The 25,721-nt window shown below is 42.3% G+C and overlaps 1 protein-coding gene across 1 annotated transcript in view; it reads right to left on the bottom strand.

The window, feature by feature from the left end:
• Positions 1-25,721, bottom strand: part of PAMR1 (peptidase domain containing associated with muscle regeneration 1) — an 81,444-nt gene that overhangs the window by 29,371 nt on the left and 26,352 nt on the right. The window contains exons 4-6 of the mRNA XM_056851182.1: positions 17,905-18,019; positions 11,057-11,274; positions 7,129-7,236 (exon numbers count right to left, since the gene is read on the bottom strand). Of these exons, the coding sequence (XP_056707160.1) occupies positions 7,129-7,236; positions 11,057-11,274; positions 17,905-18,019 (441 nt within the window). The remainder of the gene's footprint in view (positions 1-7,128; positions 7,237-11,056; positions 11,275-17,904; positions 18,020-25,721) is intronic.

Genomic DNA, 25,721 nt, shown 5'->3' with positions numbered 1-25,721 from the left:
TGTCTTGCTGCAAGAGACTGCAAGGAAGGCCCTTTCAAAGATCAGTCAGTCAATAGAGACAAAGCAATCCTAAAGAACTGCCTTACTGGGTGATGATAGTGGGCAGGAGTCAAGTTGTGTTGCCTTGGAGAAAAAGAGAGAACCCTTTCACAGGCTCATCGAAGAAAACTAGGACTGGCATTGGAATAATCTTAAACTGGTAATGATGGCAAAGCATACCATAGCGCAACTTGGTGGACCAGCCTTCATTAGGAAGCAGAATAAATATCATGCGGCTGGCACCAGAGACTGAGAAACTAGAAAGAAATAGAAAGTTGGATCTGAGCAATGAATTCCCTATTCAGTACAAGATCTCCACATTTACTCAAGGGCTTGAGTTTGCTGGGCTTTGTTTTATACAAAGATAGCAGGAAGTTTCAGAGCAAAAAGAGGTCAGAGTCCCTCACTTTGAAAGCCAGCAGATCCATGGGAGGCCAACTGAGCCAGAATGCTCAGTCCCATGAGAAGACAACAGTACAAATTTAAAGGGATGGGAGAGGGGGAAAATTATTTCTACATAGTCAAAACAGCTAAGAGAAGGGGATCAATGTACTTGGTAAGCATGTAAGAAGGGTTAAGAAACCAGAGAGGAGAGAAATGTATTAGATTACCATTTTTATTTATTGGACTCCTACTCTAAGGTATCAAATTGGATTCTTGGTAAAGAGGATTTGTGTTGAAGTGCTAAGAAAATATTGTTTGGAAACATGGTGGATGGTCTTTGTGTTTACATTCAGGATCTAATTGACATATCCAGGGCTGGAGGAATTTTTCCTTCTACCATTCATATTAGCTAACATAATAGTTCTATACGCTTCCTCCAGCTCCAGAAACAACTTCAGATATAAAGCCCAGGAGGAAAGGGAGCTGAGAATAACAGGGTCAGTCCTGAGTGGAGCATATCTAGGCAAACCATCCTGATTTGTTTTGTTGGGGGTACTCTTTTCCCTTTCTCTGTAACCCATGACTCAGATGAGGGCATTTTACTTGTAATACTGAACTATTCCTTCAGTCATGCAGGAATCTGGCATGCTTACAGAACAGTACTAAGCAGGTGAGCCAGCGTGGTGTAGTGGTTAAGAACAGTGGTTTGGAGCAGTGGAGTCTGATCTGGAGAACCAGGTTTGATTCCCCACTCCTCCACATGAGCGGTGGACGCTAATCTGGTGAACTGGATTTGTTTCCCCACTCCTACACATGAAGCCAGCTGGGTGACCTTGGGCAAGTCATTCTCTCTCAGCCTCACCTACTTCACAGGGTGTCTGTTGTGGGGAGGGGAAGGGAAGGTGATTGTAAGCCGGTTTGATTCTCCCTTAAGTGGCAGAGAAAGTCGGCATATAAAAACCAACTCTTCTTCTTCTTCAGGTCTACTCATAGGCCCTACTGAGCAAAAGAGGACTTACTTCTGAGTAGAGCTGCTTAGAATCACTTCCATAGTTTCTAAACTCTCTTGCCTGTGAAATGTTGTACACTGGATGGTGTGACTCAGTCCACATAGCAGTTTAGGTATGGTGTGGGTGTAGCACACATCTTTCCTTTAAAAGGATTACCTGGGGGAGGGGAGCTTTGTTTTTGCCATCTGCATGGGAAGCAAGGGTCAGATAGGCAGTTTTTCTTGACATTGAGAAGCCATTGTAGAGGACAGGTGTTGTACCTGCTGAATTTTCACATGCAGAATGCCGTTAATTTGGGATATGTTCCATTTGCTCAGCCACCTTATATTTAATCCACTATTTGGATGATCAAATGACTCTCTCTTCCTCTCCTCATCCTCTCCCTTCCGTCTCCATTAAAAAAAAAATACCTGTCCCCTTAATATTTTGGTGTGTGTTTTTTTCATTTCTTGTCGATTGTCACATTTGTGTCATATGTTAAACGTCTGTAAAAATAACTGGTACTTAGCTAAAAGACAGAGAAAAAGTGCTGTTAAAAACAGAAGGCCTTCAACAGAAAAGTCTGGCAATCATAATTAGATTCTGTACTCTTAGAAAGATCCCTCTAGGTGCCCTCTAGCCTTAAGATACTAGTCATACTTCCCCCCTCTGTTAAGATTGCTGTTTTCCAGGGTAAATAAACACTGACTTGAACTGGTGTCAATCAATTCCTGAAGCAAAGGGGTAGTGATATAGTGTTCTAGTTGTAATAGTATAGCACCAGGACTAAGGACCTGAATTCAAATCCCTGCTTTCCATAAAACATATGTGGGACCATGGACCAGTCAATTCCATGTGGCAGGTCTCATAAAACCATTTATGGAAGAGTGACGTAGTGATATCACAGCTGGGGGAAATGGCCTTTGAGCAACTTGATTAATAAGATCTGATCCCCAAGCTATAGAAGATTATGATCTCCTCCACATTTAAGTGCCCTACCATTTTCACAGTCCTAGTAGTCAAAGGAGGGATTCCCCCCACCCCCGGATAACTTAATTTTATCTATTAATCTGGTATTTTTATACCACCCTTTCCCAAGGAGAGCAACAGTGTACATCATTTTCCCTTCCTCAAGTTTATCCTCTCAACAAATCTAGGAGGTAAGTTAGGCTCGGAGAGAGTGACAGTCCCAAGATATGCCAGCTAGCTTCAGGGAAGAGGAGGAATTTGAAACTGGGTGTCCCAGATCTTAGTCCAACACTCTACCCTCTACAACACAGAAGCATTATAAGAGTGACAGTGGTCTTGAAACAGCTACCCTGAGCATGCTGGATGGGCAGAAATGAGTGGCTCAGGTTAATGAAGTTTGGAGCAGTACCATGGGGCTGGAGACCAGACACAAGTGAATTTTAACCAGATATATTTCTATTCCAAACACAAGCTTTCATTCATTTAACATGTTTGTTTTTTTATCCTCCCCACAAGCCAGAAAGCTATTTTACAAAGAATTGTCAGATGGGGCAAACCAGCGTTCCAGTGGGACACTGAAGACTAAACAATGGCCTTGCATTGTGGTACCTTTCATTTTAGAAACGAAGCACAGATTTAAAAACCATGCTGGTTGGCAAACATTTTTAGTTTTCATAGTTTTTCCTTCTGGGTATTGTTGAGTTTACACTTAGACAAAAGATATCTCTTGCTCACTGTCATATCTACTTTTTAATCTGATATTTTTATTTTGCTATTCACCTAACAGAACTTGCATTTCATAACCAAAAAAGATTCAGATGTATTCTGAATAAGCAGCTACCTAATTAACATCTAGCTGTATTAATTAACGGTATCAGTAAATCACCATCCAGTTGAAGCCCGTTAAACACCTGTTTAGCATTCCTGCGTTATAAATTACAAAGTAATTGACTGGCTGCTGTTGTAATGGGGACAGGAGAGGACCATCTGTAGCGTCTAATCGTTTCCTTAACCCTAGAATTGGGACTGGTGAGATAATTAGGTTGAAAATTATCCCAGCAAATCTGCTTTAAAAATAAAGGCCAGCCCATTAAGGTAATAGAATTCTCTTTAATAAAGGAGAAAATGGATTCCCTGAGATTTGTCCCATTAAAGTTGGGTGTCCAAATGCCAACTGTTCATACAATCTGAAAGAGCTGCAGCAGGCACAGAGAAGAAGCAGATGATTAAATATCACATAGGCATTGAAGACCTACAGAGAGGTCTTCTAACCTCCCACTATCTAGAAATACTCAAGGATCATTCACCTCTCTAGGAAGAGTGACAGCCAATGTAGAGTTTAGAGTGCTGGATGAGTATCTGAGAGACCCAGGTTTGAATCCCCACTCTGTCATAGAAGTGTGCTGGGTGACCTGGGGCCACTCACACAGTATCAGCCTAACCTATTTCCCAGGCTTGTTGTGAGGATAAAATGGAGGAGAGGAGAATGATGTTCGCCACTCTGAGGTCCCCACTGGAGAGCAAGAAGGGGTATAAATGAAATACGTAAATAAATAAGATTTGCAAATAAAACAAATTAGGGGATGCCTCATGCTTGCAGATTCCTACTACTTCCTTCTTCCCCTCAAATCTGCTAAAAAAACCAAATGCTTCTACTTTCGCATTGAATATGAATAATATATTTTGCTTTGTTCTGTGCCCTCCTAATTAGGCCATTTCTTCATGGGTCAACTGTCCTTAGGTTCAATGCTGTTGGGAAGAAGGTTTGTCTATAGGGAAGCAGGGTTGGCCTGAGCACCCCCATCCTCTGACCAGCCTGGGAGTGGCTCACGGGCACCCTGAGTGATCAACCAGCTGAGTAGCTTGGGGCTCAATTGCTTGCTGATGTAGAAGGAGGAAGTGGGAGGAAATAGCATCAGAACCCAGAAGTAAGGCCACTTCTGGGTGACGGTCTAGGAATCTCCTACAATTTTTGACAGAAAGAGCATAGAGATTAGGTGGTTCCTAGAGCATTGCCCAGGCATGGTGTCATATCTGGGTTTTGATACAATTCCTCCCACTTTCTCCCACCACATTGGTGGGCAAGTGAGTCCCAAGCCGGCCAGCCAGCTGGGGCACAACCTGAGCCAGTTGGGCAGGGCAGTGGTGTTAGGACTGGCCCTGCCTCTGGCACCCTAGGCATAACCTCGGGCTGTCTAGTAGGTGGGCCATTGTATTTAGGAGAATCTATGCAGGTTGGAGTGTCATCAATCTCCTCCTTGCCTGCAGATTTCCCCCTGCCTATTTCTTCCTGGCTGCCTGTATATATCTTCCCAGCATATGATGCTTCTTCTTTGCAGGGGTTCCCCTGCCTCCCCATTGGTCATGTAATTAAAAACTTTGTTGGAACAAATTGTTCCAACTGTGACTGGCCCAAGGTCACCTAGATTTTTCCATCAATACAGACTATTTATTTCCAACCCAGGTTTCTCAACACAGGAGCAACCAAAACATTAAAGGAGTTAGAACACCTTTGCTGTGAGGAAAGGCTAGGTTTTAGGAATTTTCAGTTTAGAGAAAAGATTGTTTAGGGTAATATGATATGAAATTATGCACAGTCTGGAGAAGGTCAATAGAGAGAGCTGTTCTCCCCTCTCTCTTGATAGAGAAACGTGGGAGTGACTCAATGAATTCAGGACAGACAAAAGAAAATAAATCTTAACACAACAAATAACTCACTGTTAGAACTCACTATCACAGGGAAGCTTATAAAGGGGATTAAACAAATTCATAGAGGATTAGTCTGCCAATGATTATTATCCCTGATGACTAAATCCATGTTCAGAGTTCCTTGACCTCTGAGTATCACATATTGAAGGGCAACAAAGGGGGAATCTTGTGATCAGCTTGCATATCTTTCAGGGTCATCTTGTTGGCCACTGTGGGCAACAGGATACCAATGTAGATGGGCCATTGGTCTGATCTAGCAGGATTGCACTTACATTCTCTAAAGACTTACAAAGCTACAATTCAAGAGCAACTTAGGAATCCATAATAATAAAACCTATATAACACTATATTCATAATGCAGCTTTATTCTAACTTTTCGGGATGCTGAGTCACATTAAAAATTATTTTGAAACCTCCATTGAAAGAGGAGGAGAAGGAGAAGAAAGAGAAGAGCAGGCCTACTTTTTTTGGTTTTTCACCAAGTACATCAAGGACGCTGGCTTGTTCTGACCAATGGTATAATGGTCATTTTGTGAAGAAACTGCATTAAAAATTGGTTTGGAAAAAGATGAAGATTGTTCATAAATGCTCAGAAAAAATTCATCTGTCAAGAAACAGCTTCTCACTGGCAGGATCTGACTAATGAAAAGTTATACCCATCTTCCTTTAGGTAGGATCCATTATGAACCTGCTATTCAGATAACTTGATGGATTTATTTTAAAGAATTAAAGCAATAATAATTTTCAGTTCTTCATCTTGCTGTATGAAACAACACATGTTGTTACTTCTTTCTTAAAGTATGTCCCAGGAAAACATTTAGTTTTTAAAATATTTTCAGTGTTGCCCTAGAGCCAGTTTGAACAAAGACTTTGCCATAACATTCTATGCTAAGATCTGTGGTATTTAGATTGGATTTTTTTCTGCCTTCCAACATTCTAGTGTTATAGAACAAGATGAGGTATATATTAAAATGTTCCTTTGAATAAGCCATGTCACATTCTTATTTTTAAAAAAACTCATTTAGTTCTATGGCTTTTAATTAGTGAAAGGTTTGGAGTCACTCTGCATATCTCAGTCCTTTTCCAATCTGTCACTGTGTGGATTTTATTTTAGGATATCCACTGCCACATAATTAAAGATGCAGTCACATGAGGTGTGTCTATGTGAGAGGGAAGTACCAGTGAGGAAGGATATTTGTTGGTGCACCAGGAAACAAACAGAGTGTCATGGGTTAGTATGAGAATGAAGGAGAGGGCATGAGTGAATGGGTTGTGGGGGGGAATGTGTGCAGGAATGAATGGAGTGTATTTTATACCTAACATTAGATGCAGAGATTATTAAAGCAACTGTTAACTTGAGCAAGAGGTGATTGAAATAATTTTATTCTGTGGCGTGCTCCATAGGTTTCACCAGAAACGTATAAGGGCACGTTCACACAAGCCAAATAATGCACTTTCAATCCACTGTAAATGCACTTTGAAGCTGGATTTTACTGTGTGAACTGGCAAAATCCACTTGCATACAATCTAACAACAGTGTACTGAAAGTGGATTGAAAGTGCATTATTTGGCATGTGTGAAAGTGCCCTAAGTGTGCACATGCAGAGTTCACTCCCTTGCTAATAACTTAAAATCATTGGCCACTGTGTTGCTTGTCATATACTCAGAGCCAATGGTGTCAAATATGCAGTCAATCTGTAATTAATGGTACACTGTGCATTGTACATGCCTCAGTCTGATTTAAATTGCCTCAGAGCATCTGCTAACACATGTGAAAAGTACAAGGAAAAGGCCAACACGCAGGACAGAGAAAAAGACATGCAAATGAGTATGGCTTGTTACACAACCCAATCTGTGTTTCAGTAAAATCCATGTATTCGCTAGCATCTCTCAAAACTCTGTGATTTTTAAAAATAATGGGTGATCCAACTATTTTCCTTTATCACCCTGTATTCTACCCAAAAGGAACAGTAACCAAGTTAGTGGAAATAGTTCTTAACACACTTATGTACATTCATTGGCATAGAGATGTACTCACAGCTTTCACAGCGGTTCCCAGTATAGCCAGCTAGACAAGCACACCTGTAGCCACCAACTTTATCCAAGACACAGGTTCCATCATGAAAACATGGAGATGAAGAACAAGCTGGAAAAATAATATATGGAGGACTTCTCAGTTTCTTCCACATGCTATCTCCATCCCTTTATACATCCATCTTCCCAAATGCAATGTACACATAAAGTACGCATTTCCAATTTACTCCTTGGTAAAGTATAACATAGGTATTGGAGAGGGGTATGAGACTTAATAAGAATATAAATTGTAACTTTCCCAGTCTTCTGGCCCATCATATCTTTCTGGATATGGAAAGGAACATTTGTTCAAAGACAAGACAATGATGGGTTATTAGACACTGAATAATTGAGCTTTCTGCCCTGACCTGGATGGCCCAGGCTAGCCTGATCTCTTCAGATCTCAGAAGCTAAGCAGGTCAGCCCTGGTTAGTATTTGGATGGGAGACCACCAAGGAATACCAGGATTGCTGTGCAGAGGAAGGCACTGGCAAACCACCTCTGTTAGTCTCTTGCCATGAAAACCCCAAAAAGGGGTTGCCATAAGTCGGCTGCGACTTGACGGCACCTTACTCACACAATTGAGCTTTCTAAAATATCTCATTCCCCAACAGATACCTTTTCCTGTATATCATCTGAGCCATATATGCCATCTGGTCCCCAAGGACCTAGTCCAGGTCCCCAAGGACCTATCCCAGGTAAATTGAGATTGTGTGATACAGCTTTGAATTGTCCATTATGGTTTTAGGAGAGCAGATACAAAGCAGCAGGGAAGGAGCCTGGGAGAATGCGAACTTTACAATCACAGAGCTGTAATTCAGTAGAGCCTAGAGCAGAGAGAAGTAAGTGATGGATCAGGGCCTACATCTGGTTCAAGGGAACTTTTTGTCTGGCCCTCAAGCTACTCAACAATTTGCCACTCACCTGACTACAGCTCAAGTACTGAGTGCCATTTAAGAGCCACTAAGACAAGCAGGGATCAGAGACTCAGATGTGGCCCTCAGGTTGAACTGTTTGCCCACCCTTGACCTAAACAGGACTAAGAATTATGAAATGCCAGTGAAGATGTAGGTTCACGCTGAGCTATCTGAAAAGATTCTTATTGAAGTCCATCAACAGAAGCATCAGAATGAAAAAAACAAACAAAACTGTTCACTAGTATAGTTGTTCATAACACTACCTCTCCTTTCATTTTGCCTATTCAACTTCAAATACTCCTATGCCCTGTTCTAAAATAAGGGTACTGAGATGTAAGTCCTGGGGACTTCAGTGGGGCTTACTGGTATGAATGCTTAGGATTGTCACCCTAAAGCACAGCCCATAAATGTTGAAACCTGTTCTTAAGAAATAAAATGTGCTTAACAGGGGATCAGCCAAATTAGCTCTGTTCAACTTGTTCCACTGCTCTCAGCTACCCTTCCAGTCTTTTGAACTGAGAAGGATTTCACACTGCCATTCCTTGTTAAATCAGTGCTGCCAGAGCTCTCCATCCCACAGTTGGTCAAGCTCCCACCCTCTTCATTTCCCATGCGAATCACATTCTTCCTGATAAACAGTGTAAGTGGCCAGGTTAACGTTTGGCAAAAGGGAGACATTTAAAAGCTTTTCATTCAACTGCACTGGACAGACTCTCAATAAGGCACACAAAAAAGCTTCCTTATGAAACCTTAAGTCCTCCACATCCTACTCTGCATAGATTACCAGAGTAGCAACCACCCAATCTTTAAATAATTACAGCTCAAAATGGGGCGGAAAGAAAAGTAGATGGCAACGCTGGAATACTAAATGGTTCCCACTGAACAAAGGAAACAAGATCTATTCATCATGCCCAGTACGGAATATGTTAGTCCCATAAGTGTGGGAGGCCTTGCTGCAATGTACCCCACACCAAGTTCAATTTCAAGGAAATGACTTTTGTTTTTTGTTTTTACAAGGGTCTTTAATTGAACATAATGCTGCTTCACACCACTCTTGTGATGGTACTGTTTGTACTTGATTCAGTGACAAGCAAGGAAACCATGATATAGCAGATCAACGAGTTAAGTCAGACCTGTTTCAATTCATACAGGAGAGTGAGGTGGGAATGAGGCAGTAGAATGCTGAAGAGTCAGAACAGGCTGGACCACTTCAGAATGCAGGGGGAGGATCGTGAAATCACATTTTGGAATGTGGCCATGTGTTAAAAATTCCTTGCAAACAGAAAAACAGAGATGGGGTAGAACCTTTCTCCCTGCTGTGCTAGGTTTCTATTTGCATGGAGATATTTTCTGGAAGGTTAGAATCTACCATCTGTGGTCTGATGTGGTTCAGTCTATTCTACCACCTTGAAGGTCTGCCATCTCATTTCGAAAGGTGCGTCTTTGTATGCATTAGACACAAAACTATCTTTGTATGCATTAGACACACAGCTACCTTTCCCTGCACTCCACTCTGAAACTGTGCCTTGTAATGTAGAAAAAAAGTCAAGATGCAATCCGCAATTTGGAAAGCAACATGCAAGTCTGGGCCTCAGGCTATGTCATTTGTAGCAGGGTTGGTAACCCACCCACACTCCAAATTTTCCTCCAAAACATTTTCTGGAATTGTAATGTGTGTGAATGCCTCTATATGTCATACAATACCTTAAGTGGAAAATAGACCCCTGGGTCAGCCGTCACATAGATACATTATTTATAGACAAAATCCCCAGCTATCTAAAACAAATTCACTTCTTTGCTTCTTAGCGCTCAAACTCAAGCTTCCAAGAAAAGTCCAACCCCTGATTTTATCTGTAAACAAGAACTGGCATTTGGAAATGACACTATGAATGCATACATTTTGAGATCCTATAACTCAGTAAATTATCTGCATAACTATTCCAATGAGAATCTTATGTGAGGAACGTAAAACGAATGCATTATTGACAAACCAGGATTTTCCCTCCCCTGGATTATATAGAGGAAATCAGCATTCTGTTTCTTTTTTTATATATTTATAGTTCTACATCTTTTCTTGTTATTTTGAAAAACTATGGGCAGACAGTACATCAACACCAGCCCTGATGGCCTTCTCTGAGGCAGTATAAACCATACACATGTGTAAGATGCTGGTAATAGTGTGGTGTATGTGTGTGGCTTTAGAGAGTTTGAATGAACTTGAGATACATCAGATCCATATTTATGGTTGCAACTATTTTGGACAATCTCTTTCTAATGTGTCTTGATTCTCACACTATGATCCTAAACACATTGGCTACAAACCAGCACAGAGCTAGGTATGTTTAAAAGCCTTTGATTTCAATAAGCTTAAACTATAATGCATGAAATATGTTGGACTAGATTGTGTCATTTAGTTGGAAGTAATTCCCTGTGCAATAAAAAGTCACCACTGGGGATGCCCCCCCCAATGAAATAGCCTGGCAGCTGCAGAAAAAAAGGGAGCATCTGGTGCAATTGTCCAGTGGAGGAAGCTTTGAGAGTCAGCGTGGTGTAGTGGTTAAGAGTGGTGGATTCTAATCTGGAGAACCGAGTTTGATTCCCCACTTCTCCACATGAGCAGTGGACTCCAATCTGGTGAACCAAGTTGGTTTCTCCACTTCTGCACGTGAAGCCAGCTGGGTGACCTTGGGCTAATCACAGTTCTCTCTGAATTCTCTCAGCCTCACCTACCTCACAAGGTGTCTGTAGTGAGGAGGGGAAGGGAAGGAGATTATAAACTGGTTCCATTCTCCTTAAAAGGTAGAGAAAGTCAGCATATAAAAATAAACACTTCTTCTTCCCGATGCCTACCTTTATTTAAAAATATTGTTGACAACAGAACAAAACCTTTTAATGGTACAAAAAGGAGGAAAGGAAATCAGAAGATAGATCTATTTGAGCTGTGGGAAAGTATTATATTTTTTTCATTCCCTTTACCTGTAATTTCCTCAAAGATGGCATGAAACCCATCAAAATTCTTTGACCCATCTGAATGGAAAAGAACATGGAGTGAAGGCCCTGTACTTCGGATAGGAGGAGGCCTGTCATTCCCACAGAAACGCTTAATTATCCTGTTATCGACACTTTCGCCATCTCGGATCTCCACATAATCATACTGGCACATATAGTCAAACTCCAGACTCAGCATGGCAAACCTTGGGCAAAAAAAGAGTCAGATTAAGGTGAAAACATAATTTTTATTAGTATTAAAGTTCTAAATCTAACCTCCTTTAATCTGATCAGTCTCTCTCCCCATTTTGTCTTCCTCTCCCTTCATTTTCTTAAGAGAAGAGCCTCCATTCATAAAATAGAAGTAATTTATACAGTTAGTAGAAGGGTTGCCAACCTCCAGGTGGAAATTGGGGATCTCCCAGAATTTCAACTGATCTCTGGATCACAGAGATCAGTTCCCCTGGAGAAAATGCTTTGAAGGGCGGACTGTATGCAATCACATCCCTACTGAACTTCCTCCCTAAACATTGCCCTTTCCAGATCCTGGCCCCAAATCTCCAGGAATTTTCCAAACTGGAGTTGGCAACCCTCATGCCAAACTCCAGGTGGCATCTAGAGCTCTCCCAGAATTACAACTGATTTCCAGACAACAGAGATCAGTTACCCTGGCACCTTCAGAGGGTGAACTCCATGCCATCATATCTCTTCTCCCCTCCCTAAACTCCTTTCCCCAGGACCCATCCCCAAATCTCCAGGAATTTCCCAGCTTGGACTTGGCAGCCCTAGTCAGCAGAGATACAGCTGTAAAAATTACACCTGGGCCTGTTTGTTTTATCCTGGGATGTATACTCTGCCTGGAGTTAAGATATTTTGCTAGGTTTGCTGAAACTTACAATTTCCCCAATAATTTCTCAAGTGTTGCTCCTGAGAAGGAATCTGCACATTCTCTTCAAATTTCACATAAAACATCCTCACCTAGGGCTGTCGATTCGGTTCATCCCGAAACGAAAAACAGCCGAATTTCCCCTGATTCGGCGGTTTTTAGTTCAGGACGAATTGAACTCAAAAAAGGCGGGAAAACAGGGAGCCGAATTCAGCAAGTTCGGGGTGTTCGTGAATAAATTCAAAAAATTCGGGGCAGCAGCAGAGGGGTGGGGGGTCTTTAAACCCCTCTGCGCTGCCTGCGCAGACAGCGCAGAGGGGCTTGACAACCCATCGCCCCTCTTCATGGGACTTCCCGTGCGCCTTCATGGAAGCCCCGTGAAGGTGCGGGGGGGGGCAGAGGGGTTTAAAGATACCCGCCCCTCTTCCTGGGACTCCCGGGAAGAGGGGCGGGGGTCTTTAAACCCCTCTGCACTGCCTGCGCAGACAGCGCAGAGGGGCTTGACAACCCACCGCCCCTCTTCCCGGGACTCCTGGGAAGAGGGGCGGGTATCTTTAAACCCCTCTGCCCCCCCGGGCCTTCACGGGGCTTCCATGAAGGCGCACGGGGGGCGCTTTAAACAGATCCGCGCCTTCCAGTTGGAAGGCGCAGATCTGTTTAAAGAGCCCCCCGCACGACTTCATGGAAGCCCCATGAAGGCCCGTGGGGGGGCTCTTTAAAGACCCCCGCCCCCTTCCTGACTCTTTAAAGTGGTGGGCACCGCCTGGGCAGGCGGCGTCCAGCACTTCAAAGACCCGGCCAAATTTTTCCCCGAACTCCGGATCTGGCACCGAATTTCGCGGATCCGAAGCGGGGGAGTTCGGACTTCGGCACATCCCGAATTAAAAAGGGGCGAATTTTGCCGAAGCCGAACTTTACCAAAAAAAAAATTTCAACAGCCCTACCCTCACCCTCACTCCATCCCTGGAAAGTTTTGCTAGCCTAATCAAAACTAAAACGCCTCAAGTGTTTTAGCTTAGAAGGAACTCTCAAATTAATTTCAAAATTTGCTTTTTCTGTGGTAACTAGTTTTATTTGGTTTTGAAAATACTTAGATTTCTCTCTCTCTCTCTCTCAATCAATCAATCAATCAGATAACTGGGGACTGCTGTAAAACCAGGTTTAGGAATCACTTATCTGGTTAGTTCTCTGAGAACTCCCACAAGGACTGACTATTCAGGATGATTTTTATCTTTTTAGAAAAGTCAGAGGGTAAGAAAAAACATTCCCTCAACTAATTTGGTTGAAATAGATACAAGAGTTCTGCATGCATTCCCAGTTCTGCATGTATTTCTCCATACTTGTTTCAATATACATTTTGAGAAACAGCTGATTGTTTTAAATCTATGGCTGTCTGGAGTTAGAAGATCTTCCCCTGCACACACCCAGACCACAGCCTCATAGATTATGTCAATTACACATATGTTTTCTTGGGAGGGAAGCTGGATTGTTAGAACTATGCTGCAGTAGCAGTGCATAGATGAATGGCAGGTGATGGTGTAATTTGTACAATTTGGACTGTAGTTTAGACAACAGACTAATTCTGCAGACATATCAAAACTCAGTTCAATTATATATTAGTTCAAATTCTCTAGCAAACAACCCAGTACTGCGCTATTGTTAAAGAATGAAGAAAATATGAATCTGCCCATTTAGGAGGTGCTCTTATACCTAAGAAAACAATGTGTGTGTGTGTGTGTGTGTGTGTGTGTGTTAAGTGCCGTCAAGTCGTCTCCGACTCATGGCGACCCTATGAATCAATGTCCTCCAAAGTGTCCTATCCTTAAAAGAAAACAATATTCAAATGCAAATCAGGGTTTAGCCTTAAAGGAAATGAATGTGGATTATGTAACACTGAGGCTTATATTCACAATATGGGCCAACCTGACTTGACTCACGAGTATCTGAAAGAAAATCATGTTGCAAAACAAGCAAACCGTTGTGGCATCCTGACATACCTAGGCTACCCTGGTATACCAGGCAAAGCATTCAGGACTGGAGCAAGTGTGCGGGGATGGGACACTGCTGTATTGCCAGAGACCAAAGGGGTCTCCTGGCGTCCATCTTGTGTGCCAAGCTACAGAGCTGACGGGGAAAGTTCCGGCTTGTTTGCCTGTTTTCCCTTGAGAAGACACCAGTTATAACTTAGAAACCAAAGGACAAAAGCCAGACTCCTTCAGCATTTGTTTAGCTCTCTCCTGCAGCAGATAAGGCACACCTCAGTAATCTCATCAGAGACAGAAGTTCATTCAGAGAATAGGGATGGACACAAATAAACTCATCAAGTTGCTAGCTGACTCAACCTATCCTTCCCCTGACAGTTTCCCAGACCTCACCCTCATCTGAAAATCTATAGCCAATACACAGGGATACTTAGCCCAAAGTACCTAGGCATTGTTTCTGATGCTGTCTCACCTCCTGGCTTTTCAAACTAAAACTCCTAAACTCATCAAGAGCAATCAGTCCTTTTGTCCACTGGCAATGTCAGGCTATTACCAGACATTGCGACACCATACCTCCAACTACTCTTTGGGGTATAAATATCTCCCCATTCACCATAGCCAATTGCTAGCATTTTTCCTTGGATCCAAAATATGAGCCCTGTACTTGCATGTACAGTTTTCCTTTGCTTTCCTTACAAGAAATGATGGTCATTACTCGTCTCCACGCAGCTGCCTCTATCTGGACTTCACTCCCCGGATAGGTTAATATAGTTTCCCCTGGGAACTTCTAATCCTTGTATCCACCCTCTCATACCTTTATTTTCCTAGTTCTATATGTATCGGGATTTGCGTGTTTTTCTGTAAATATGTATATGAATTTGATTATTTTTAATAAAACCCTTAAAATTTATAAAAGCTTCTCATCGTCGTAAAAATAGGTTCAAAGATTCCCCACACCAACCTCTTGCAACACTCGATCAGTCTCCTAGCTAATTTTCCCCAATAAAAGAAGACCCCTCTATTTGGCATAACAAAACAGACAATAATAAAAAAAACTCCTACAAGGAATCCTGAATTCTGCTTGTCAACGAATGACTATTAAACAGAAGACATTTAGAGCAGAATTTAGAGCAGAATAGCAGCACAGGAGAAAGTAGTTTCTACAACATTCTCTTTTTATGCCATATGCAAATTTGAGGAATTAAAAGAAAACATGTTTAATTTCGCATGCTATTACTAGCAGCCAGAGAGTTTGGTTGCAGCAATTACATATAACTCATCAGGAAGCAACAGTAGATGCACGGCTGTAAACAGCTAAGTTTTTTTTATCTCTTTTTTTTAACCTGTAGAACAGGGGTCTGCAAACTGCGGCTCCCGAGCTGCATGCGGCTCTTTGGCCCATTGAGTGCGGCTCTCTGAACTTGGTTCGGAGCCCCTGCTCTCGTGCCTGCTCACGTCGGCAGCCGGGCTGCGGAGCCGGCGTGCCTGAGAGAGCGAGCGCGAGAGAGCAGGCGAGCAGGCGCGCTGTCTCTCCCCCCCCCGCCCGCCATGAAGAATGGCCGGGTCCCCCTTTCCCTTGCCCTCAATGGTTTGGAGGCTAAAGCCTCCCCTCCCCTCTAGCCGCGCGATTGCTGGGAGGGCGGCTCGGCAGTTCCTGCCCCCCCCGCCTATCAGCTGTAGGGCGGGGCGGGCTTCCTTCGGTAGACCTGGACTCCGAGGAGGGGAAAAATTGTCCTTTCAGAGGCCAGGTCTACCAATTGGCTTCTATGGGCCTCCGGAGGCCAGGTCTACTGCCAAGAAAGACAATAGGTAGACCTGGCCTCCCAATGGGACTCAGCCAGAGGCCAGGTCTACCAATAGGCTTTTATGGAGGTAGACCAGGACTCCAGACAAGGACTCCGGACGGGGAGGGGGAAATGGCAGGGACTTATAATTTAATTTTTATCAATAAATAAGATCACTATTAAGTATGATATCAAGTTTTATTCAGTGTACCTATAGTTTAATTAAGACTTAAAACTTTAATTAAAGTTTATTAAGATAATAAACAGTGTACCTACCTATATAGTTTAAGTTTAAGAAATTTGGCTCTCAAAAGAAATCTCAATCGTTGTACTGTTGATATTTGGCTCTTTTGACTATTGAGTTTGCCGACCCCTGCTCTTGAAGAATCTACTAAGCGGCTGGAATCAGTTCTCTATTTGCTGGAAGCAACGGGGGTGGGGGGGTGGGACTAATCCCCCCAGCTTCTTTATGATAATTCCAAATGTCAAAGGCTTACTAGTAAGACTTCTATTTTGCATATTTTTTCCACAACTTTTGGGAAAACCTCCCCCTTATATTAGTGCAGTTCTCAGTACAAGCCCTAAAAGCCTGCTTTACACATAATGCCAATGCCCTTGGGTTCATAAATTGTACAATGGATGTTGTAATCTTGTTCAGTGATAACCAAATCGAATCTGTTCTTTCCCCTACAAGCTTTCATGGGCTACAGACCAAAGACGATCACCATGGTCATGATTCACAGCCACAAAAGGAATGTAGAGTTCAGATAAGGAGGCAGGAACTCCACGGGAACCTCCAAGTTTCTTTTCTCTTGTAGAGTCTCACCTTCCCTTCTCTTATGCAATATTAAAGGTGTCATTAAATGTATGGAAAGAAATATGTCTGTGCTCACAGCATAAGCTTCTACTTTGGTCTCCAAAGCTGATGAAATATTGATGAAAAGCTATTAACTTTGTTTGAATGGGTCACCCTGCCAGGCTTCCTGATATAGTTCTGAGAATCCTGCAAATGTATTTATTAAAGAAATATATACCCCACCTTTCTGCATACAGCTTCAAGAGTACTTACAAACTGAAACAAAGTAAAACAGATAACCCAAAATTTAAACATAGCAGCAGTGACTGATGAATGACAAAGTTTGCTAAAAACAGTTGACTGTGATAAAAAAGTAAAAACCAACCACACTAAAAGCTGAAGAAAATAAAACAGCCCTCACCTTGCACCTGAAGGATAATAAAGTAGACATCAGGTGAATATGTCTCGGGTGAGTATTCCACAGTTGGGATGCCATGCCCCAAATGGCCTTGTCTTTGGTAGTCACCCACCTAACTGCAGCTGGCGGCAGAACCCAGAGATGAACCTCAGTTGATAATCTTGGTACACGGGCAAGTCCATGAAGGAGAAAGTGGCCCTTCACACAAATGGAGCAATCCACTATGCACTAAAGCTAGTGGCTTCTATTACTGAGGATTGGCTGTTAGGTAAGAGGTCAGCAGGGTGTCTCTGAGACTTGCACAGCAACACACGGTCCATTTGAGCCTCAGTAATTAACTGCAGACACATTTTAATCCACAGTTTGTCTCTAGGTGAGTAACCTGTCATTTACATTGGCCTAAGCATCCAACCCTAATAAAGTAGCATAATTAGAGATTGTGTAATGGAGTGATATCATGCAAAACATTTTGTAAATGTATGGAGGGGGAAAAACATGGGGATAGGAAGGGATAGGTAAGGAGTGCAAATGGGCATCTCATCTGAAAAAAAATATTATGGCAAAGGGGAAAAAGGGAAAGTAAAGAGAAATTTGCACACAAACTGGTGTGCACAGATAGCCTCGTTTAAAAAGCCAGATTCCTGCTGTGTGCAGCAGAATATTGAGGAAAGGGGAGTGGAGGTGGATTGAATCCAGCTCCCTGCTTTTCCTCTTAAACAGCTGATCGGTGGGAATTCAGCCTTTGATGGAGCTATGCACATACATTTCTTTCTGACTATTTCCAAGGCGTCATATGTGAATGTCTTAATATGTTACAAAAAGAGAATAACTTTTAGATGCTGTATATGTTCAGATTTATGTTGCGGATACCAAGAAAGTACTTTGCACTCAGGATGGAATGTATGTACTATGCCATGTGACATGCAAGAAAATAAACAATTTAATCTACTAATAAGCCTTTTCCACCAACCTTAACTCAACAACAAAGCCAGGCTTGGCATGTATAATCCATTCACAGTGAGCATTCAGGGGATAGCTCTCCAACAAAATTTGCCCCTTTGATGCCTGAAGAACCTGCCCACATCCTGAAAGAGGAGGAAGGGAAAGAAGTCCATTAAGATCCATAAATAGAATCAGCTTTAGCATTTACAGGCTGAAGTATAAAAGGCAAGGGGGTTGGCATGTTCCTGACAAAAGAGCAACACATGACGTCAGACTCTCAGTCTCTCTAACGTGAATTCAGATCACCAGCCATGTGGGGCATTCTACCAGGTGCTTGGTACATTTCCTGCTTGAGACCGGAAAAATATGGCAGCCATGGTGGAGGGAGCCTGAGAGGTATCAAGCCCCTGGCTGGCTAGTGGGCCTTGCAGTGAGTCAGAAGTTCTGTTTCCAGTACTACACATTACTCAGGTCACTATTTTGGCACTTGTTGGCCAGATTATCACACACACTTGCACAGCTTCCATTTATTCCAATGAAGTTTGAGCATGAGAATTTCCTGGGGCATGGCTAAGGTTGCCAACCTCCAGGTTGTGGCTGGAGATGCCTGCTATTACATCTGATCTCCAGGCAACCGAGATCAGTTCACCTGGAGAAAAGGGCTGCTTTGGAATGTGGTCTCTATGGCTTTATACCCCATTGAAGTCCCTCCTCTCCCCAAACCCCACCCTCCTCAGGCTCCACCCCCAAAATCTCCAGGTATTTTCCAACCCAAAGCTGGCAACCCTATGCATGGTAGTCGATTGAGAGGAAGTGTAATTTGAATTTTCTGTCTCAGCCAGTACTGGGTGTGCACATTATATTGATCTTGTACAGAATCAGTCCTCCAACATTGGTACACATTAAAATATAGGGGCCTGGGCAGGTGGTGAAGCAAGCAGAGCATCATGATGGAAAGACCCAGGTTCAAAGCCCCCCTCTGCCTTGAAACTCACCAGGTGACCTTAGGGCAGACACTGCCTTTCTCAGCCTAACCCACCTCACGGGACTATTGGAAGGATCAAATGGAGAATGGGAGAATCAACTACACTGCTTTGCGGTCCTTGGAAGAAGGCAAAGATAAAAATGTAATAAAAACAGCAGCAGCACAGGCTCAGGCCTAGCTCCAAACCCCTTCAAGGCATATGCCAGCCAGTTTTCAAGGCTGTAGGGCAAGCTCTCTTAAGGGCAGGCTCTCTAGTGGTAACTAGTTTGTTCCTATACATAGGGGTGGCTTTTGGTTTCTGCTTATGCACCACAAAACTGATGACTGCGTGCGACATTCAGGAACGTGCAAAACTTGGTATCCTCTGTTTACTGCAAGACACTATAGTGTTAACACTTCTCCATTCTAATACCATTCCCTTTGTCAGTTTACCCTCAATTACCCTCAATTAAGTGCACTCTCATGAAACAGAAAACAAGCTCCCAAGAGTCCATCATAAGTGTTTCATTCCACGGAGCTTGTTGGTTCCTCCTGATGTGAAAGGCTGGAGAATTAATTACTTTGCCCCCATGGCTGCCAGGATCCGCTGCAATGTACATGATAATGCGGCTTCCCACACTGAAGAGAGGAACCTAGCACTGTTTCTGGCTCCTACCTCAAAACAACCTGAGACAAAGCTGCAGGAAACCTTCAGAAGGCTTGACAAGATCCTTGAATCACCTCAGAGAACATTCCCCTTTCGTGACAAGGGGGCTTTTGAGGCTCCTTTGTTGCTATTGCTTTTGATGGGAAAGAACTGGTGCAAAGAGATGGCGGCGTGCAGGGAATACTGAATGCACCTTTCTCTGGAGAACAGTACAGTCTGAACTTTCGTCACATTCTTGCCAAGGAAATAGGACTGGCCAACAAGGCAGGTGGTCCAAAGGCTAAAGAGAGAGACATTCAAAGGGAGCCTCCAAAAACAGGCTCATATTTGCCTCAAACTTTCTTTGCATGAAGCATGTCAAGGGTCAGATGTGATCTTCATTTCTTCTACCTTGAGTTCAACCACGAGAGGTTTACGTAATGCTCAGATACCCTTCTAAGGAAGTTATCAGATAACCAGCTTCACCAGCTTCCAATTAAAAAGATATTTTAACTCTTATACATAGAGAGAAAGAGAGTGAGAGAGAGAGCTGGAAGGTTCTCAAGAATAATTTACACTCCAAATGCTAATCCTGGCAAATCCTGCATTGTTGGGGGGGTGGGGGAGAGAAAGAAAAGAATCCATTTGGAAGATTGTCAGCATCACTGTTCCTTTTGTGTCTGAAAAGGAGGCAAAACTTTTCTGGGACACATAAAAATTCTTATTTGAGGCCAAAAACTGGATCCTTTCTAAGGCGGTAACCCACACTAAGTGTTTACACTGGTGCCACTTTTTCCTTAGAATTACTTCAAGTCCTGAAATGTCCTCTAAACACTGTTCCACATGTCTGTATGTGGAGTTCCTCTAGCAAATCGGTAGAACAGAAAAAAATGTTGAGCAACTAATACCACTAGGAAGTTGTAAACAAACTGAAGTCTGGTTAGAGGTCTCAGATCTCTCTGCAGGTATACTTTTTTCCAATTGAAGGGAAAAAAAACCCTACAGGATAATATTAAACACTGGAACTTAAAATTTCTCCCCTCAACAGCTTTATGTATTTATTTACATTATTTATAGTCTGCCTTTCTCATGGAGTCTCAAGGAGGATTACACAGCATGTCAATGCTGTCAATAGGATGGGACATCCAGGAAGCAATATATAGGATTAGGATGGCAGAAATTAAAACCAAGTAAAAATCCAGAACAAAGATGAAACAAAGCATAAGCATTAACATGCCATATTAAATTATGAAGGTATTACACAATAGGATAATTCATATAGCAACAGATAATATGTGCTAAACACAGTAGTATGGTCTGCAATCTCTTTCCTTAAAGAGATTACTATAAAGCTCTATATTTTGTTTGCTGCCAAGTCACATCTGACTTACGGTGACCCCTGGTGGGGTTTCAAGGCAAGAGATGTTCAGAGGTGGTTTGCCATTACCTACCTCCATGTCACAACCCTGGTATTCCTTGGAGGTCTCGCATCCAAATACTTGCCAGTGTCGATCCTGCTTAGCTTCTGAGATCTGATGAGATCAAGCTAGCCTGGGCTATCCAGGTCGGGGCATAGACCTATTGCCTTTGTAAAAATGCTCTTGTGAATAATTCAGCTTTGCATAGTTTGCAAAATGCAAGGAGAGTGGGAGCCTTCCTGACCTCATCAGTAGGGCTGCCAACCTCCAGGTACTAGCTGGAGATCTCCTGCTAGTACAACTGATCTCCAGCCGATAGAGATCAGTTCACCTGGAGAAAATGGCTGCTTTGGCAATTGGACTCTATGGCATTGAAGTCCCTCCCCTTCCCCAAACCCTGCCCTCCTCAGGCTCCGCCCCAAAAACCTCCCACTGGTGGCGAAGAGGGACCTGGCAACCCTACTCATCAGGCAAGCCATTCCACAAGGTGGGGGCCTCTACACAGAACTCATATGTATGGGTAGTTGTTGATCTTGCCTATTGACAGGGTAGCATCTGCAGAAGGCCCTGCTCGGATGAGTGAAGCTGCTGTAGTGGAACATAAGGAGAAACGTATCTAGCACGCAAGAGCGTCCAAATATGGAACTAAATTATATCCCATTAAGGCTGTATTAAAGGGACAGGGCATTTTTTTTCTCAAGAGAGTTGGCAACCCTATGTACATACATATTTCAGATGAGTGACTTTACAATGTTTTCTTCTCCCGAGAGGCTCCATGAACCTTCCCACTTCTGTAGGCCCAGGCCCAATCTAGCACTACTCAGGATAACTGTTCAGGTTTCCTTGCAGGCAATTGTGGGACCACCTGGCTAAGGTCTTTCCATTAAAGATCCAGTCTCCTGTTCCATTTGTCATTTCATTAACACCCAAAACTTTGCCACTACTTTTCAAGGCAGGAAAAGTTCCACCGTCCTAATTTTTGTGTCTGGCTGCTATTAATAGTATTCTCACAAATAAGATGGCAGCTGAGCAGGACACATTAGGCCCTTACTTAGCCACTTTAGCAACTCTGCCTTTCTCACAGAGATTGTTAAATCCTGGAAATTTAGGAGGTCATGGCCTTTTACTCATGGCGGTTTCCCTCGTGGGCAGCCCTCCGATGACCTTGGGTCGTTGTTTTTTATTATGCATGCCATTTCCGACAGTCAGAGGTCACCTCACTCTCTCCCTGCATTTCCCCATGTTTTGCCCGTGTTTTCAAATTCGAGATAAAACAGGTCTCTGAAAACGTGGGCAAAATGCGGGGAAACACAGGGGGAGAGCGAGGCGACCTCTGACGGTCGGAAACGGCATGCATAATCAAAACAAAGGCCCGAAGTCGTCGGAGGGGTGACGGTGAGTAAAACAGCCATGCATAGAAGACTAAGGTCAAAAGAGGAAGAGAAAATGGATAACTCTAACAGCAAAAGGGGGAAACAAATGTTCTAATTGTAAAAGGGTTTAGTTTTAGTTATGCTGTGAGTCACCTTGTGTGCCATTTGCAAGACAGGAAGGTGGGATTAAAAACAAAACAAGCCATATAAGTAAATGAAATGAAATAAAAGAATAAAAGTATAATTCTTCACACTTTCCCCCATCATTTAAAATAATAAGGTGCAAAATACTGTAAGCAAAAGCAGATTTATAAGAGATTGATACACAGATTGGTTTTCAGCCAAATTGAGATAGAAGGCTGGGATTTTAGTGGATTTATTTCCATTGAAATCAGTGGTGCAAAACTGGCTTCTGGCCAAGTCATTTGGCTTAATTGGACTTGAGGAATAATAACAGATTTTCTTCCTGGCGCCCCTTTTTATCACTAGAGGTTCGATGTATTTTCTAGCTGCAGTAGAGGCAGAACTGAAAAGAGAAACTTCCTCCAGCAAAGAAATAGCGATGAGAGAAATCTTCACTTAATATGGTTCTTATCTACACTAATGGTGTCCTTGTTTTTAATATATGATTGCATGAGCACTTAGTAATAAATATATTTCATTGTTTAATTTGATTTTATTTCACCCAACGTTTTGAGTACCCAACTTGGTTTCGAGGTTGGGTCATTTCCCCCTCTGTTCTGGCCATCAAGAACGTGTCAACTATTCTACGATTGCATCTTTCATGAAAGTCCCAAAATGAAGCTATGATGCTTTTTTTGTGAACATTTTTTGCCTTGTGGCTTTGGATATTTAATTTTAATGCTGTGATTTCCTGTTGAACAAAATAATGATAGGAATCAAACTTTTTTGAAATAATGATAGGAATCAAACTTTTTTTTAAAGAAATGTGTTTTTCTCATCTTCCTTTGGAAGTGCTTCTGAGCACCACCTCCTGGAGGGATTGAAGCACTGCAATAAATAGTAAAATATGAATTGCAAGGAATGTGGGACAGCTATATAACTGTCCTTCTTGCCGGCTTGCTATTTTAGTTTTTCAGTTGGCCCACAACTGTTTAAAATTGGACTCTGTTCTCTATTCACAAGGAGCACCAAGACATTATGAGATGCAAAAAAATATTGTACAAGAAGTTCTGGGAGTAAAAAAAGAGAGGCACACATTTTGCCCCAGGAAAACTTAATATAGAGGACAGCAACAGCCAAGATTACATCCAGCCATAATCTGTCAAGTGCTTAGCAGAACTGTAAAATATTAGTGCTGTCACTTTAAGGCTCGTTGTCTCATGCCTTGCACTTGGGAAGAACTAGAGCAGTTGAGCTTGGTTGTGGCCTGTTCAGTTGTTTATTCATTGTACTCTAATAAATGCAGTAATTTTACTGTTACTACATCCATAACTGATTCTGGACCTAAATGTAGGAGGGTTCGGTGGGCGGTGACATGGAGAGGCATGCAAGGCCAGTAACATCACAGATGTCACTACATCACTACAATGGGTAGCTCTAGGAATTGCTGGAAACGTTATGGTAAAATGATAGAGATAAAGCCATAGCAAAAGGCCTGACAACTCTACCTACTGAAAAATATTTTTGCAGCAGCTATTGCAATGTGGTAAGGAGAAATCTAGGGCTTTCCCAGAAAGCCCTAGTCTTTGTTCCATGGCGGCACAACCCTACTTTCTCTTAGCACATTACAAACATCAAGCAACATCCCCCATCCCCATTTCACAGATAGCTTAGCTATAGAATAGTGGTGGAGGTGGAGGGAACAGTTGGTTTTTCATATTATAGGAAACATGCACTCAAGTGCTAGAGAGGAGGAGCACACAGCCTCTGAAGAAAGTGGAGGGAAGGCAAAAATGGTAAAAGCAGTCTGAAACCGTGAGACACTGACATTGGTACAATTTTACAGCAAACAGGTAAATTATGTACTCAGCAGGGAAGTCATGGGAACCATCCAGTTTTCCTGCTAGCCCACAGCCACATGTTGGGGCAAGAATCTGTGAGTGGTTTCAGATACTTTGCTGGGGCTGCAAGAAACCTTTTTCTGAATCTCACAGAAAGGAGGAGAAATACATTCATTCCCTAGTAGTAAGAGGTGAGCTCTTCAGTGTGTAGCAGGCAGGCCCCTTGCTGAAGAAAAATGCCTCTCCTTTCTCAGAAATGACAGAGGAAGTGTTATTCACTCGAGTTTTTTCCCTTGTCACTTTCCCAGCAACAGGGCTGCAATTTGACAACTATGAAAGTGCAATTCCCATGAAAGAAATGCTTGTTTGGATGATGATGTCTGGATTATACGGCGATAGTTCAAATACACTGTGTTTAGCATCTGGTAAGGCTCCATTGTATCTGGTAAGGCTCCAAGCCTCTGGAATGAGCATCCAGAAGTAACTACATACTGATGTCAGAGATTGTAATAGATACAAGCCCTTCCTGTGTGACCTTTTTGCTCACCGGAGAAGCACTCTTATGTCATAAAGCTTAGAAGTCAGATTACATAAAGATTACAGTTCTGCGGATATGAAATTCTGTGCCTGATTCAGTTACTGTGTTTGAAAATGAGAGTTAATGCTAAGTTAAACAAGGGTGTTTTTATAACCAACAATATCTCTGTGCCTTATTAACTCAACCTGCCCTGCTCTCAAACCAGAATTTAGCAGGCACTTTCGAAAGCACACAAGGAGTTCCCGTGCAGGATGGTTTCCTTGTAAAGTTGGGTACCCGAGGTTGGGTAAAAGGAAAAAATATATCCATATATGTATATAAATACTCCAAATATAATTTATTGGAAGCGCTATGTAAAGGTTAAAAAGGTTAAAAATATTTTAAAAACATTAAAATAGCCCAATGGCATATCCTAAGGTTGACATCTGTAACCACAACCAAACGCATTTCGGCCTATTGGGCCTTCATCAGTGGTTAGTTAAAAACCCACGTTAGCCTGCACACATTTACAGAAATAAATAAATACATACATACATACATACATACATACATAAACAAACAGTTCAAAACCAAACAGGCATGTGTATAGGTTGTCTGAAAAGATAGACTAATAATGGGTTCGTTTCTATCTATTTAAGAGCCCATTCTGTAAGTCTTTGAAAGAGATGTTTGAAAGATACTTACAAAATCTATTACCAATTACTCAAACAGCTGGTCAGATTGGTTCTAGTTGTAATACTGTAAAACATGATTAAACAAATTGGAAACCTCGGTTCATTATTAATCTAACTTGAATAATTACTTTACTATGTATATTAAATATACCAATATATAAACACATACCTGGTTAGTATATGTCTCTCATATACTATGTGTGCAGGTATCAACCTAGTAGAGCAGTGTCAAACTGGTGATCCTATCCCACTTAAATAATGTTAAAAA

This window comes from Euleptes europaea, chromosome 6, assembly GCF_029931775.1.
Source record: "Euleptes europaea isolate rEulEur1 chromosome 6, rEulEur1.hap1, whole genome shotgun sequence".
Classification (NCBI taxonomy): domain Eukaryota; kingdom Metazoa; phylum Chordata; class Lepidosauria; order Squamata; family Sphaerodactylidae; genus Euleptes; species Euleptes europaea.
The sequence above is the reverse complement of the archived record's forward strand: the minus strand, read 5'-3'. Positions and strand labels throughout refer to the sequence as shown.